This window comes from Solanum lycopersicum, chromosome 12, assembly GCF_036512215.1.
Source record: "Solanum lycopersicum chromosome 12, SLM_r2.1".
Classification (NCBI taxonomy): Eukaryota; Viridiplantae; Streptophyta; class Magnoliopsida; order Solanales; family Solanaceae; genus Solanum; species Solanum lycopersicum.
Window position 1 is genome coordinate 4211525 of NC_090811.1, and position 17394 is coordinate 4228918.

Sequence of the window (17394 nt, forward strand, 5' to 3'; positions counted from 1 at the left end):
TAAATAGATTAAAAAAATTGGAGAATATCAAAAAAAAATTACAAAAATTTTACCACACAAAAATAAGCAGGATTATTTTTATGAGCGATTTTACAAATAAAAATTAAAAAAATAAAAAAATTATGAAAATCGCTTCCAATGCAGCGATTCAATTAATTTATTTTTTAAAAAAAATAAAAAAATCACTGCTAGTGCAACGATTTTATTAAATTTTTAAAAAAGTGTAAAATCCCCATCATACCATCATCTATTATAATTCGATAGTGAACCGCCACTATATCAATCACTCCACTTAATTAGAGCAAGCAACATCATAAATATCATTAAAAGTTACTAACTACCATATTAAAATTCATATATAACATGTGTATGCAAAGAATAGTCACTGTCTTTATCTCAACATCGACAATTAGTTCATTAGTTGGCACCGCTCGTAATGATAAAATTTTTTATACGTTTCTTAAAAAATTATAAAAAAAAAAACAAACTGTTAGAGTAAAATAAATTCAATATAGAAATTAGAAAGCATAGGCACATGCCTAAAGGTTCAATCATACGTAATAAATTTAATATTTTAAAAGAAAAATAAGTATCCTCAATTTATCCCAAAATTTCAAGACATAGTTCTATATATTTATGTCTTATTACTCCTTGATTTTATTTTATAAATAATTCTTTATCCATTTTCGGCCTACGTTGCATTATCTTGTGGGTTCAGTGAGTGTTGATATTTTTTTTCAAGCTAGTATCACGTTGGCCGAAAAGAGGTAGAAAATTTCTTTAAAAAAAGTTCAGAGGGTAATAAGACCTTAGTATAGTATAAATCTGTCTCTGGAATTTTGGGCATAGGTTATAGAATACTTATGCATTTTCTCTATTTTAAAAGATATATTAAAAGGTGGTTATCAACGATAACAAAAATAATTTAAGAAATAAGAGATAATTTTTTATTTTTGAAATTAGACAAATAAAATGAATGTTTATAATTAATATTATCAATAAGTAAAAGTGGACGAGGAAATACTCGTAAAGAGGTTATTTGGCTAAAATAGAAGTGTTTGACCATAAATTCAAATATTTTTATTTTATTTTAAATTTATAAGATTAGAGTCGAACATATTAATATTTTCTAAATATAAAATATTTAAATAATATTTATATTTGTACTTATATAAGTTCTCCACTTCGTAATTCAAAATTGTTATATAAAGTTTTTGAATTTAATTGATATATATTAGTACTCCTTTAGTCTATCTATTAACTATATATTTATAAAGACTTTTTTATGATTCAAAATAAGTAGAATAATCTCTTTTTTTAAAATTAAATTTTTTCTTCATAAGTATTCCTTTTTATTAAATGAGGTGCGTAACTGTTTTATATTTTTTAAAAGAATAATTTAAATTTTTTTTTATAGAAACAATACGATATCATCATATCATTATAAATTTTATATTTTTGGATTTTTTTTATAGAAACAATACGATATCATCATATCATTATAAATTTTATATTTTTGATGTATAGCTAAAAAATGATACTCATTCATGAACCTTTTTCTAGAAAATAATTCACCACCACGAGTTCCAAGTCTGTCATATAAACTAAAAATAAGTCATGTTTTCCAAATTTTAATTTATAATATTCTAATTTAATGTAACAAATTTAATCAAACTAAGCTTTGGTAGAAAAAAATTACAAAATAAAAAATATATTTAATTAATATCATACAAATCAAAATACCTTTTTATCTAATATTTGATCATAGATTTTTAAATATTCTTGGCAAATATTATTTGACTGAAATTTCACCATGTGTTTGGTCATAACATTTGAGAAATATATTTCACTTTTTTAGAAAAATATGATTTATACCCATAAGTTTTAAAAATATCAAAACTAACCATAAGTTTGTATTATAAGTCAATTGGATCTTTGTTACAACGATAACAAATAGTATCCATGACACTAGAGCAATGTGATAATTTTGAGTGATTGCGACAATCATCATTTCATATATTGTGAAGTAGACAAAACACGTGACTTTGTTATCTTGAGCCGATTATTCATCAATTTCATCAATAATCATATTATCATTTCATATATACCGAATATTTCATCACTATTTTGGAATTAATGTAAAAATTATGTAATACAACATAAGCAACAACTATTGAGGGTGTTTTTATAAAAAAAAAATTTAAATAAACTTTCAATTTTTAAAAAAACTCAAATATTGAGATTTGATCTAAATTCTAGAAAAAACTAGTGTTTGAGAATTTGAGATATTTGCCAAAATTATTTACTAAATAATAACAATGTGTATAGATAAACACTATTTGCTACGTTTTTTCTCAAATATTATTTGGGAAATTACGACCAAACAGACCCTTAATTTACAAGTTGACATTTATTGCACATGACGCTCACGTGGATCCTTCTCTGTTCCGACACTTCGTGTCCCCACTCCCAGCAACTCAGTAGTTTGTTAGAATGGTTATTATCCGTTTAAATATAATAATATAATGTTTATATTGTTAAATAAAAATTATGTTTATTTTATTTTATATAATGATAAATTTAATTCGATTATATTATTACTCTTGAACCCATTGTTTGTTCTAGGTTTGTATATGAAATAAAAAAGAAGTATTGAAAATATTTTTAAATTTAGTATAAATTATTAATTTTATTTTTGAATTATTGATATTTTTAAAAATATTCACATATTTGATTAACTAAACATAAATATATTTTTGATTTTATAACATGAGTAAAATATACTCTTAAATTCTTTTTAAACTTAGAAATATTTTTAATATTTCTCTCACTTTTTATTAAGAGTTTGAAATCACGAAATATGTTATGTGATAGTTCGAGATGTATTTTACTTTCATTACTTAAGAAGATGATTATTTTAAAGATTGTCAATAGTTTAAAAGCATGAAATAAATAATTTACGTAGATTCGAGATATTTTCAATACACCAGACAAAGTAAGGTATGATCAAATGGTTCATCCCACTTCTCTTCAATGAAAAATTGCACTGTTTATATCATACATATTAACCTCCGTTTAATTCATTACTTTCTTCGTTCATGTTTGCTGTTTCACACTCGAAATTTGAAAAATGTCACGTAAATTGAGATACGAAGAGTCGGAATAGTAATATGTAACCAGCATCCAAACAGAGTGTAGACACAGCTCACTCACCCAGAAATTCTGCAATTTTGTCACTGAGAAAAACACCAAAATCGTCCATCTCTCATTCACTCATCAACAAGCTTTTTTCTTCTTCTTCTTCAATGGCTACTTTAGCTAGACCCACCATCATCAATGACCTTCCTGATGTGATCCTTTCTAACATTATCGCCGCCGTCTCCGACGTTCGCAGCCGGAACACCGCCGCACTTGTCTGCCGGAAATGGCTCGTCCTTGAACGAGCCACGAGAACTTCCCTCACTCTCCGTGGTAACATCCGTGACCTTTTCATGTTACCCACTTGCTTCCGATCTGTTACCCATCTCGACCTCTCACTCGTTTCTCCTTGGGGACATCCCCTCCTATCTCCACGCGCCACCGCCTCCAGCGACGATGCTGATTCCGTCCTCATCGCACACCTCCTCCGCCACGCTTTTCCTATAGTTACTTCGCTCATTGTCTACGCACGTAACCCACATACCCTCCAGTTTTTGCCAGTTCAGTGGCCTCAACTTAAGTATATTAAGCTTGTTCGTTGGCATCAGAGGCCTCAATTAGCTAGTGGGGATGAATTCAACTTGCTGTTTCAAGGATGCCCGCAATTGGGTTCGCTTGATTTATCTACTTTTTACTGTTGGACTGATGATATTCCTCCCGCTCTTGAATTGAATCCTCTTGTAGCTGGTAATCTAACAGTGTTCAATCTGATGAATGCTTCGTTTTCGGAAGGTTTTAAGACGGATGAGATAAGAGTAATAACGAAATGTTGTCCTAATTTGAAAGAGTTGAAAATTGCTTGTATGTTTGATCCTATGTACATTGGGTTTGTTGGGGATGAAGCTTTGGTTTGTATATCTATCAATTGCCCCAAATTAACAGTGCTTCATTTAGCGGATACGTCTACTTTGTCTAATTGCAGGGCTGATCCAGATGATGAGGGGTTTACGACTGACGATGCGAAATTTACTGTTTCAACTTTGATTGAGGTATTTTCGGGTCTTTCCTTACTTGAAGAGCTTGTATTAGATGTTTGTAATAATGTTAGAGATAGTGGTCCTGCTCTGGAAATACTGAACACAAAATGTCCCAAGTTGAGATCTTTGAAGTTGGGGCAATTTCATGGCGTTTCTATGCCAATCGGGTCGAAGTTGGATGGAGTTGCGCTTTGTCAGGGGCTTAAATCGTTGTCGATTAGAAATGTAGGTGATTTGGATGATATGGGGTTGATAGCAATTGGTAGAGGGTGTTCAAGATTAACAAAGTTTGAGATTCAAAGTTGTAAGAAGATCACGATGAGAGGAATGAGGACGCTAGCTTCTTTGCTTTGGAAAAGTCTGGTTGATGTCAGGATATCTTGCTGCAAGAATCTTGGAGCCTCTTCTTCGTTGAAAGCATTGGAACCAATACAAGAACGTATCCAGAGGCTTCATATTGATTGTGTGTGGGATAGTGTTGAAGAAATTGAAAATCTTAATGGTGTTGAATACGGATTTGATCTCAATAAGACCAATGGAGGCGAGGCATCAACTCATCCTAATGGATCTGGGGACACATTTGGATCCATGGATGATGATATCGTGTTTAACAGGAATAAACGATGCAAGTATGGTTATGATCTTAATAGTGTTTGCATGGAAGACAATGGCCATGGGAATGGTTTTGGTGGACGGACATGGGACCGGCTGCAATACCTCTCACTTTGGATTGGTGTCGGTGATCTTTTAACTCCTTTAGCAGCTGCAGGTCTTGAACATTGTCCTAACTTGGAGGAGATCAAGATTAGAGTGGAAGGAGATTGCAGGCTATGGTCAAAACCTTCAGAGAGGGCATTTGGATTGAGCACCCTTTTGCGGTACCATAAACTTGTGAAGATGCATTTGGATTGTGGAGATATCATAGGTTACGCACACACTGCCCCGTCGGGGCAGATGGATTTGAGCTTATGGGAACGGTTTTATCTCTTTGGTATTGGAACTTTGAATCTCAGGGAGCTTGATTACTGGCCACCACAAGATAGAGATGTTAATCAAAGGAGTCTATCCCTCCCAGCAGCTGGGCTGCTCCAAGAATGCATCACACTCAGAAAGTTGTTCATCCATGGAACGGCACATGAACATTTCATGATGTTCCTGCTTAGAATCCCAAACCTACGAGATGTACAGCTGAGAGAAGATTACTATCCGGCACCAGAGAATGACATGAGTACTGAAATGAGGTCAGACTCCTTGAGCCGCTTTGAAGCGGCTCTAAACAGACGACAAATTTGTGATTGATGCAAGGAACATATTACATTGTTCAATTTCCATTGTCTAAGGTTTTATTCCTGATTCATTCAAGGAACAGGTACTGTTATGCAACTTCCCTATATGCCCCTGTTGTCATAGATTATATTCCTGCAATAGTATTGTTGTCATATTTAATATCCAGATCTTCTGTATAGTTTTACACATCAGTTAAATTACGCATTTTGAATAAAAAATATGATCAACTTTGGGTGTAATTTGAGTGAAAATGGATGTCTGAACTCTACTTTTGATCCGCAAAGGATGAGCATTTTTGTATTATGCTTCTAATACTGTGTGTCTCTGAAATGAAAGAGATTTCACCAGTAGAGTGAGTGTTCAGTCTTGCTGTCGTGTGAACGTCTTTCATTCAGCTTGGTTCAGCAGTCTGCATAAAAAAAGATAACGACGGAACACAGGAGGTCTACATAGGCCTCTGGTATCAACATCTACAATTGATTTGCCAAAGGTCCTTCAGGTACGTCTTATCTTGATATCTCATCGAAAACGGTATGTACAAGCTAACTTGTAGCCATCCATTTCGGAGTTCCAACTGATGTAGAGTCTCACTCAAGTGCATCTATCATTATTCTCGAGACCCCAAAAAAATTACATATTTTGACAGTGCAATAGTTCTTATTCATGAGGAAGTAGAAGGATTATCATATTTTCCAAAAAAACAGAAGAATAGGAATTCTCAAAATTCATATCACACATGCCAAAATGACACAGTGAAGGCCTCCTACGGGCTACGCGTGTTTGAAATGTACTAAGCTTACTTGAGGTGTTTAAGTGAAAAGTTGTGCCAACATTAGTTATCTGTCGATGTTGATACCTTCTGCTTTCTTTTAAGGGCAACTTTCACATATAGCAAACAAAAAATTCATATTTGTATGTTATAGCAAAGTTTGCATAATTGCGCTCCATAGCAAACATAAAACTGTATAATTCGCTATACAGATATCATTGTATAATTCGCTGGCCTAAATTGTATAATTTGCTGGCCTAAATTGTATAATTCGCTGGCCTATTTCGCTGCAATTGTATAATTCGCTATCCTATTTCACTGCGATTGTATAATGCACAATTGTATAATTCGCTGCCTATTTCGCTGCAATATTTTTATAAAATTTGCTTTGCATGTAGTTGAATCGAATTAAAATGTATATATATTGCATAATTATAAGTGTATAGCAAGAAGATATATGTTTTTCTCTCGCTTTATACACAAACAGAAACACAATATATACACTTCTGTTGTATAAAGCTAGAGAAAATTGTATTTCACTGCAATTGTATAATTCACAATTGTATAATTCGTTGGTCTTTTTCTCTGCAATATTTGAAGTAAAATGTTTGTAAATTGTATAATTAAGTGTATAACACGAAGATATATATTTTTGCATGTGTATATACAATTTTCTCTCGCTTTATACAAAACAGAAACAAAATTATACATTTCTGTGTATAAAGCGAGAGAGGCGAGCGAGAATGGAGAGTGGCGAGTGAGATTTTTGGGAGAGAGACGCTGACAAATTTTAGCTAACGTTTGCTATGGAGCACAATTAAATTAAACCCTAGCTATTCCATTTATTTTAGGTTATTAGTTTGCTATTATATACAATTTTCCCTACTTTTAATTATTTCATCAAATAACAAGGAACATCTATGGTTGTCTCAATATGTTAGTGGTTGTACCTTTTTTTTTCCAATGACAAAAGACTTGCATTTCTTTTGTATTGTGTTCATATCCTAGTTAGTTTCACCCTCATCCAATGACATTTGTAACCAGCCTGCTCGGTTTTCGGGTTTTAGACTAGATTAATTTGAGAGTAATTTAGAGATGAAATCGATAGACATAGATTAAGGTGTAATGTTGACAAATCTATCCTAATATAAACATTAATGACTGTTCAAACCATGACCAATAGATCACATAAACCACAACTTTATTATTTTATCTCTACAAGAATCAATCTTGTAGTGCTTCCAACACTAGCACAATACTAGATTGGTGAAAATTAGACATTTACATTTGACAAGACCAAAGCAATATCAATAAACAAAAATAATTGCAAAGTGAACAAACTCTCCATTCCCATAAATTCAATACTCAGGGACTGGAAGGTCCTCATCTGAAGGCGGTGCCAAAATCCACTCTCCATTTTTATCAAAAACCATTCCTCTATTCTTCTCAATCCACCACGACCCTGGAATCAAGTAGTCATCTTTCAAAAATGACGATGACTTGTTCACCAAAGCTACACTCCTCTTCACTTTCAACTCAAACTTCTTATCTTCCCCGTTCCATCCCGCCACAACATGTAACATCCCCTGCAAGTTGTGCCAATCGCCCATGTCTTTTGAATCCTTTAAACTCGGAGACTTTCTGCTATCGATGACTAGCTCTATACCTGTTGAAGAATCATTAAAGTTGTAGGAAATCTTATTTATGTAGGATTTATTTTATTCATGTCTACATAAGATTGTAGTCAAATTTAACTAGTAATACTTTTATGATTCTAATTGAACAGACAGTATAAACATATGGACCTTAACCTATTCTCTTATAGCATAAAGTTAGTAGAGTGTTGATTTCTCATATGGTCACTCAACTACTATTATTTCCAAAAGTTGATTCAAATTTTTTCAACAAAGAAAGTGACTTTCTCATATAATAACTGTTAGTTGAGTGTGACGATATGAGAAATCTAGCTCAAAATTGTAATGATCTTTTCCTTCAATACCTGAATTCACATACCCAAACAGAGCACTTGGGTAAAGGGTAATGAGATCAATCTTGTTCTTAACATGTAAGATATTCAAGTTTGAGAATTTCTTGATTCTTTCATTGAATGCCTTATTCCCAACTTGTGGACTACCAAATACAATTGCAGATACTGGAATATCAACTGGCACACCATTTTCAACCACATCAAATGAAGCTAAAACAGCTAAGCTAGCACCAAGACTATGCCCTGTAAAAGTTATGCTCAAATTCTCATCTTTATACTCATTTCTTAACTTTTCAATCTTTGCTTGAAGTTGTTCTCTTGCACTTAGTCTCGTGAAAGACGACTTCGGGTTACTTGAGACGTAAATCTTAAGCCACCCATCCATTACTTTGATCTCATCCTCGTCCTCGTCCTCATCCTCATCGTTCTTGTTGTTAATGCCTTTTTGGAGAGATTTAGGATGAAGAAGAGAGTCAGCTGAATCAGGACGAGCACCTAAAACGTTGACCCATTCGTAATTCCTACTCGTGCCACGAAACACAACGTACACTTCCCTACGTCCTAGTTTACGACTGACTTCATCAGTCGTAACGGCTATATAGCCGATCCAATTAGACTCTCTGTCCCACGATTCGCGAGACAGAGAGTGGAGGAAAATGGCTTCCAGTGCACCTATTTTAGCAGTAGCATAGAGGAAGCAATATATTTTATAATCGGTAGAGGATTCTAACATGACTTTGTCGAAAAATGAACTTTTACCATAACGACTGGTGCCACAATACTTGGAATTTTGGTCATTGTTGAAAGCATCGTAAGTAGCTTGACAAAAGTCACCGCACCGGAGAATTAGACGCCGGAGAGGGAGATTTAGAGGTTGAAGGAGGCCATCCCAATCTTTGCTCCCTAAAAGTTCATGCCATGTTGCTTCTTTTTCCATTTTTGATGATAAACTAGTTAGTTGTTTGGTATAGAAGAAGAAGATAATGTAACAAGCAAGGATTTAAGAAGAAATTTGTTCTATTTTCCTCCACATGTTGTGAGATAAGAGTACATGTGAGTTTTGTTAGATGGCGGGACTGCTAGACGGAAACAGATTAAGATTTCAAGTTTATGAATTTTTATTAATAATTTAGAGATTATATAATAATAATAATAATTGAATTTGCGATCAATTTTTTTTAGTTATTTAGTAATTGTTGTGAACGTCGTAATATCTACTGAGCCATAATGCAAACGAAAACAAATTTCCCACATAATGTGTGCGTTTTGAAGGAAAAAAATGGATAAGTTGTGTGGATATGCTTACTAAATGTGAAACATGTGCCATACTATACATTAGGCTGTATATATTGAATATATACATATATTATATAAGAGTTGATGATCGATATATATATATATATAATTATACAAACAAGAGTTTGGTGATTAAAAGCACATTTAATACATTTCAATTTTTCATGTTTCATCCCTAGAACGATTCAGATGAGATCTTATCTGAATTATCATCAATTATTTTATTGAAATATCAAACAATCAATTTTTCTCTTAGGTTTATTGTGATGCACTTATATGTTTTTGACGTAATTTTTAAATTTAAGTAAGATATTTCATGTATTTTAATTTGTTTAATTCATTTTTAACTTGACACAATGTGCAAAATATATATTTAATCTTAATTTTAAATATATCATGTGATAAATTAAAATTAAAAAAATTATGAAAAAAGTCATTTTTCTAAATACGAACCAAAACAAATGTTTTCATGAAAGTAAAAGAGATAATCACAATGATCAAATTGCATCGGTTACTTTTTATTTTTCTTCTTTCCATTTTCCCAAGTTTAAGGCCTGTTTGGTCATAAATTTTTCAAATTATATTTAGGGAAAAATTTGGCAAATAGCATTTGTTCATACACTTTGTCATTTTTGACAAATATTTTTGGCAAATATCTAAAATTTTCAAATACTAATTTTTTTTCTAGTATTTGGGTCAAATCTCATTATTTAGGATTTTTTAAAAATTGAAATTTTACCTCAAAGTTTTATCATTTACAAAAACATCCTCTATAGTTGTTGCTTGCGTTGTATTACATAATTTTTTACGTTAACACCAAAGTAATGATGAAATATTCAGTGAATGTTAAATGATGATATGACTATTGATGATAATGATGAACAATCGGCTCAGGATAACAAAGTCATTTGCTTTGTATATTCTACAGAATGATGTTTGTTGCACTCACTTCAAATTATCACATTGCTCTAATGTCATGGACATTATTTATTATTGTTGTAACGAAGATTAAATTGACTTGTAATACAAACTTATGGTTAGTTTTGATAGTTTTTAAAATATATGTATATAAACCATATTTTTCTAAAAAAGTAAAATATATTTCCCAAATACTATGATCAAACAGATTGGCGGAATGCTCTCGAAACCAATTCACTTGAGTGAGACAGAGGAGAGTGGAATTTCGTGTGTAGGGGTGAAATCCCGAGATCTACGAAGGAACGCCAAAAGCGAAGGCAGCTCTCTGGTCCCTACCGACACTGAGGTGCGAAAGCATGTGGAGCGAACAGGATTAGATACCCTGGTAGTCCATGTCGTAAACGATGAATGTTCGCCCTTGGTCTATGCGGATCAGGGGCCCAGCTAACGGTGAAATTTCACTCAAATAATATTTGTTAAGAATGTTTGAAAATCTATGACAAACGCTAGCTTAACTTAGATTGGAGACACATGCCATAGTTTAAAATTAATAGTTGAGATTTAATTGATCAAAATAAAGTCCTAACCATATTTATTTATTTCTATACAATTTACCCCCAACCCTAAAAGAAAATAATTAATAAACTTAAAAATATTATAATATAAACATTACTTTTCATGAATATTACTTTCAAATAGTTAAATATAATATGATAATTTTAAAATATATGACAAAATCATAAAGATCAATGATAATTAAAGAAAGTAAAAATTCGATATATATTATGGAAAAATGGAAAAAAAGATTATAAATATATATATATATTTTGGAAAAAACTAATAAAACAAATGAGGTAGCAAATTAGCTTTTAAAATCTACCAAACTTTAAAGTGTCGCCAGCTAGCAACACTTTTGTATTTTTTAATAATCACTTTTCTCTCATCTTATTATATAAAAAAATATATATATATATTTATGTATACTTACAAGTTACAACTATAGTGCAACATGTTATTCATGCAAGCCTATTACTCTAACATTGTAACACGTACCCTTTTCTCCGCTCCTTTAAAACTAACGCCTCATCAATCGTCTCCATTACTACAATACTTTCTCTACACAACAAACACAAAAATTCTCTTAATTCTTATCATATCTTCATCTGTGTTATTTAACTATGGGTGATCGAGATCGTACTCAGTATCCCCATCAAGTTCAAGTTCATCCTTCAAGTCGTTATGAAGGTGGTATAAGTACACTTCTCCCTCAAAAGGGTCCTTCAACTAGCCAAGTTTTAGCTGTTGTTACGCTTGTTCCAGTCGGCGGTATTCTTCTTGGCCTTGCAGGACTTACTCTGCTCGGAACTATTATTGGACTTGCTGTTGCTACCCCTGTTTTTCTTCTATTTAGCCCTGTACTCGTACCTGCTGCTGTTACCGTTGCACTCGCAGTCACTGGTTTCTTAACTTCAGGTTTATTTATACTCTCTCTTTCCGAACTCTTACATCGGTGATTATCGTTGGTTAATGAAATGACTTTTGACGGTTTGATCAATCTTCTTCACTTCTGTTCAAAATCTTGAGCAAATTTTTTGGGTAATTTAACACGGTATAGTCTCATCCTATGTTAAAGATATAATTTAACATGGTATCAGAGTAGAGTCCGTCTCACCTGAGGCCTTGGGAAATGCTACCCACGGGAGGTGGGTGTTAAAAAATGACAAAAATTTCGATGGTTAATGAGAAAGAGTGGACTTTTTATAAGGATTGAACAATCCTTCTCTCTTCAAGCTCCAAGATGTGAATTAGGTCTAAAATCTAATTTTGATAGATATGTTTTGTTTTCAATTGATACGAGTATGACTCTGATTGGGTGTTGTTGTCTAATGTAGGTGCATTTGGATTGACGGGTTTATCATCGCTGTCATGGATTGTGAATTACTTCAAACAGGGAAGGACAACGATGGAGCAATTGGATTATACGAAAAGGCGAATTCAGGAGCGAGCAGCAGAAGCAGCGGCGCAAGTGGGACAGAAGACTAAGGAGACTGGACAAGCAATACAGAGCAAAGCACAAGAAACGAAAGAAAGTGCTAGGAGTGATGTTAGAGCTTAAGTAGTTTGGGGTTTCTATGTGGTGAAATATGCACTTGTATTTTATTTTTGCTTTTTGCAAGCGTTTTCTGTGTGCAGTGTTTGTTGTTAGTTTTCTTTTTTTGTAATGCGCTGTTGTTTTTTGTTATTTGTAATTTAATAATACTTAGCATTTTCTATGCTCATATTGTCCTTGGGAGTTCCTTACTTTATCAAGGTCTAAAGCATTACTCCTTTCTTTCCTTCGGTATTATTTGTTATAATTTTTATTTTTAGAAACATTTCTTAATTTCTAAAATTTTTGTTTTTCATTATTAATATATATATTGTAATTTATAATGTTTTTCTTTGAAAATATTGAATTAATGTAATTTAATTTACTTTTAAATATTAATTAAATCAATTTTTGATAAGAGTAAGATAGACACAACAATTTCCGTCATTTTGGGACGGACGGAGTATATGGAAGTAACAATATTAATGTTTATCTTACCATAAATTCAGGGTTACTGAGCCATGCGTACAATATCCACTTACTCTGTTTTTATCATTCTATTGTATGGACTAATTTTATTATTGTATCGTTATTATATCTATTAGTTTCTATCATTCTATTGTATGGACTAATTTTGTTATTGTATCGTTATTATATCTATTAGTTTTTATCATTCTATCATTCTATTGTATCGGTATTGTATCTTTACTATGTCTATGTCTACGATGTTTGTCTATGTTTTGATTGTATTCCATTGTTATGTGGCAAAGGAAATTCCGATTATATGGAAATGGTGTGTTTCCATTTTTAGTTTCTTTTTTTAAAATGTTTCAAAACATTAATTTATGTTTTACCTTATATTATTTTATAATTTTAATAAATTTATAAATTATATTTCAAAATATATTAATTTACACTTTACCTTGTATTATTGTATAATTCAATAAATTTATAAATTATAATATATTAACAAACACAGTCAAATCAAACAATTAAAATTTTATTGAGCAGCAAATAATAATACAGTTTACACAGAGTATTAAATTTTAAAAATATTCTGTGAATAAATTTAGTTATTTAGTATATTTTTTCTATAGTATAGAATTAAAATTGGAGTTCTGTCTGGCTTTTTTTTTTTTTTTTGCAAAAAATATATTTATATTTGAATGTACTTTTGAAAAATGTCGTTTGTACTTCCAAATTTATAAAAACTGGAAAAATCACCTAAAACAGACGACCAGATTTATTTTGAAAAATAAATAGATAATTTAAGATAATATCAGTTACTATACGGTATTACAAACTTCTTTCATTTTATTTGAAAATTTTGAAGTTAAAAAGACTTGAAAAATGAAATTAAAGTTGTGTTTTGGTAGGTTTTTCAAACTATTTCTTAAAAATTATGAAATATAATTTAAATAAGATCACTTTGAAATAAATAAATAAAATTATGATGAAAATGAAAGCAAAAATATACAATACATTTAAATTCCAAAGCCAATCGAAAATTTGTATACTCAAATTTTTAATCTTTCGAAAATAAATAAATATACTCATTTGTATTTAATCTTTGGTACCCATAAAAAGTAGAGGAAAATGTTCATGTAATAAAACAAAGAGTACAACACAAAATAGCATAAACTTAAAGCTCATTCCGAAAATACCCCTACGTTCAGAATTAAGCAACACAGCGCATACACAACACATATATATACAGTTAAATCAAATTAGGGTTTCTCTCACTCTTCTCTTCTTCCTCTCTCTGTGTGTGAACCCTAAACTCCTGCCGCCATGGTAGCTCTCTATGCCTTCCATTTTCGATGAATTTTGTTGCTTTTTTACATATGAATATTTGAAATCTAATGTAATCTCTGTGTATTTTTTTTTTTGTGATTAGGCTTCAGAGAAGAAATTGAGCAATCCAATGAGGGATATCAAAGTCCAGAAGCTCGTACTCAATATCTCCGTTGGTGAAAGTGGAGATCGTCTCACCAGAGCTGCAAAGGTGTGAATCCCTAATTTGCTGCAAAAGATGAATTAGTATTAGAATGAAATGAATCTGAGTAAGATTTGGATTAGTTTTAGAATTGAAGTGTAGATAGCTAATTGAATGTGTGATTTATTGTATTTTAGGTATTGGAGCAACTCAGTGGCCAAAGTCCTGTTTTCTCCAAAGGTATGCTTTTGAATTGCATTCTTTATTTATTTTGTATGTTATGACTGGTTTCAGTTCCTTATGCACATTTTATCGAACATGATTTTCGGTTCTTCGAGCTTTATTTGTGTCAAAGATTGAATATTTGCTTATATATGGAGTCTCACTATTGGTGTTTGAGCTGTTTGATTTTGGTGATTTGTTGAAGTTTGGATTTAATTTGTTTTTGTAGGAATATAGATAACGAGCTGAAGGTGTTACTCAACTAGGGAAAAAAGAGAGTTTCTAAGTAATGTGGATTTAGTACGAACTTATGAGTGCTCTTAATTTGTCAATTTTGTGTAACAATTTGAAATAATTGGAACTTGCTTAACTTGGTGCTACAAGTTATGCATATAATTCCTCATTTGTATTACATTGATATGGGGTACTTTGTACTTATGTTTAATGCAATTATTCATGAAATGTATGGTTTGGTGTTGTTTGTCTTTTAACTTGTTACACATTATCTTATTTTGCATTGGTTGCTGTTTCATGTTTTCATGTGCTTTCTTTATTCCCATTGACAGCTAGGTATACTGTCCGTTCCTTTGGAATCAGACGTAATGAAAAGATCGCCTGTTACGTCACTGTCAGAGGGGAAAAAGCTATGCAGCTCCTTGAGAGTGGATTGAAGGTCAAGGAGTATGAGTTGTTGAGAAGGAACTTCAGTGAAACTGGATGCTTTGGATTTGGTATTCAGGAGCACATTGATCTTGGAATCAAGTAAGCATGTTACTGAGATCTTGCTTTGATTCGTTATTCGGACTACTTCTTAATCCTACATATTTATCTTAGGAGGTGCTGCTAGCTTTTATTATGCCAAAACAATTACTCATGCGCGTTCACATATTTACCGGTTGATCATCTTCTAGAAGTGTAGTTGCTTCTTCCATGAGTTTACATGGAATAGATGTTACTATATGAGGTTATATCAGCTGGTCATGATAGTATCTTCGGATTGTTGTGCTCTTATAAATCATTTGACATACTATTCCTTTGTGTTAAAGGTATGATCCTTCAACTGGTATCTATGGTATGGATTTCTATGTTGTCCTGGAACGCCCAGGATACCGCGTTGCTAGACGTCGTAGGTGCAAGTCTCGGGTTGGGATCCAACACAGGGTCACAAAGGAGGACTCAATGAAGTGGTTTCAGGTCAAATATGAAGGTGTTATCCTTAACAAGTCCTCAAACATCCAGTAAGTCGAGAGCCGACTGCTGGATCAGTTTATCTGACAGCAAGTTTTTTGTTTATGCATTTTGTAGACCGAAGTCTAGTTACTTCTAGAATTGAATAGTTTTCAAGAGTTGCTGTTATTTGGCACAGTATGCTTGTTTTCATTTTTGGTTTATGAGACCAATTCAATCTTTAATATAATCCTTTTTGTGTTAGTTTGTTGTGCAATTCTATAAGAAGCAGAAAACATCAGTTTTTCTCAAGTCTGAACTAATCAAACTAATAAAAATATTATAGTTGTATTTTTTTCCCATTTATTTTATGGTATATATTGCTACATTGACTTTACTAAACATACTATATGAGATATTTTCTCTAGTCAAAGTGTATAATTGGCTACCCACCTCTTATCTTAGAGATTTGCTTAGTTAATTATCAAATTTGAATTGGACTAGTTGGAATATTGTGATTATCAACTAATAAAAAATTACTTTTCTAGTGCCCTGGTTGTTGAGGCAGCAAATAATTTACATTTTTATATACTCAAATGGTAATTTAATTTGCTTATAATAACGTCACCAAATCTTTTTCTTAGTGGTATTCCTTGTAAGTTGCTCGTTTATCCCTTTCACATTTTTGGATTATTGGGGGGTTGCTTCAATTATAATAATATGTGAGCTTCAAACCAAAATCTTGCAAAGTGCTTGTTGACCATCTATAAAAGTTTCAATATTTGAAGAGTAATAAATTAAGAGTGATGACTTGGACATAATCAGTTAAATTATATTAATGATATATACTCCAGTATCAATGTATTTATCTTAATTTTATACAGGACAGAAGTTGATATTTTACCGTCGTTCAATTGTTGATATGAATAATTCATTTATGTCCTAATATAATACATCAATTTCAAGAAATTCAAGAATCATCAAACCTTAATGATGTTTGTGTGTGTAAATAAAGTCTCGTATGAAAATAGAAAACAAAAAGAAACACTCCATGAGGTCTTTCGAAGAAATTGTATGAGTGAACGTAGTTCAAAGCTGGCAATATCATTAATCATACTATGTTAAGAGTATTGTTGAGCCACTTTGACCGAACAACTCGTATCAGGACTAAAACAAATAGTAGGCCAAAAGTAGTCGATTGAACAATGATGGGACAATATATGTAGTTCAAGAGGGAGATTTTATGAACAAAGTTCTACGTGAGAAATAGATTTAAAACAAATAATATTTCATCAGGTTAAGAGTATTTTTAAAATTTGAAATGTCCGAATAACAACGGTCATTCAACTTTGAACTTTGAGGTATTTTCACAAGTAATCATCAAGATACAAGACATCAGAAACACCTGAGGGTAAGTCCGATCAGTGAAGTAGGCAGAGAACCACAATTCATCATGTTCAAATTCCAACAAAGACATAAAATATAATACATAAACATGACTCTTAACTTGGTTTTAGCGAACAACCTCCTACTCTGAATATATACACA

At 31.9% G+C, this 17394-nt stretch overlaps 4 protein-coding genes across 4 annotated transcripts; 3 read left to right on the forward strand and 1 right to left on the reverse strand.

Moving 5' to 3' along the window:
* Positions 1-3305: 3305 nt before the first annotated feature.
* LOC101258825 (F-box/LRR-repeat MAX2 homolog A-like) lies at positions 3306-5701 on the forward strand. Its single transcript, XM_004251758.4, has one exon. The coding sequence runs from the start codon at positions 3306-3308 to the stop codon at positions 5472-5474; it is 2169 nt and encodes a 722-aa protein (XP_004251806.1). The 3' UTR covers positions 5475-5701.
* Positions 5702-7415: 1714 nt separating this feature from the next.
* LOC101259122 (phospholipase A1-IIdelta) lies at positions 7416-9384 on the reverse strand. Its single transcript, XM_004251759.5, has 2 exons — positions 8231-9384; positions 7416-7897 (listed from the first exon to the last, which is right to left on the reverse strand). Exons 1-2 carry the CDS (start codon positions 9153-9155, stop codon positions 7590-7592), a joined length of 1233 nt encoding a protein of 410 aa, XP_004251807.1. The 5' UTR covers positions 9156-9384; the 3' UTR covers positions 7416-7589.
* Positions 9385-11431: 2047 nt separating this feature from the next.
* On the forward strand, positions 11432-12711 carry LOC101259407 (oleosin H1-like). Its single transcript, XM_004251760.4, has 2 exons — positions 11432-11905; positions 12325-12711. Exons 1-2 carry the CDS (start codon positions 11611-11613, stop codon positions 12546-12548), a joined length of 519 nt encoding a protein of 172 aa, XP_004251808.1. The 5' UTR covers positions 11432-11610; the 3' UTR covers positions 12549-12711.
* Positions 12712-14256: 1545 nt separating this feature from the next.
* On the forward strand, positions 14257-16110 carry LOC101259713 (large ribosomal subunit protein uL5z). The gene is made up of 5 exons (XM_004251761.4): positions 14257-14315; positions 14419-14526; positions 14655-14697; positions 15246-15441; positions 15726-16110. Exons 1-5 carry the CDS (start codon positions 14313-14315, stop codon positions 15919-15921), a joined length of 546 nt encoding a protein of 181 aa, XP_004251809.1. The 5' UTR covers positions 14257-14312; the 3' UTR covers positions 15922-16110.
* Positions 16111-17394: the final 1284 nt, after the last annotated feature.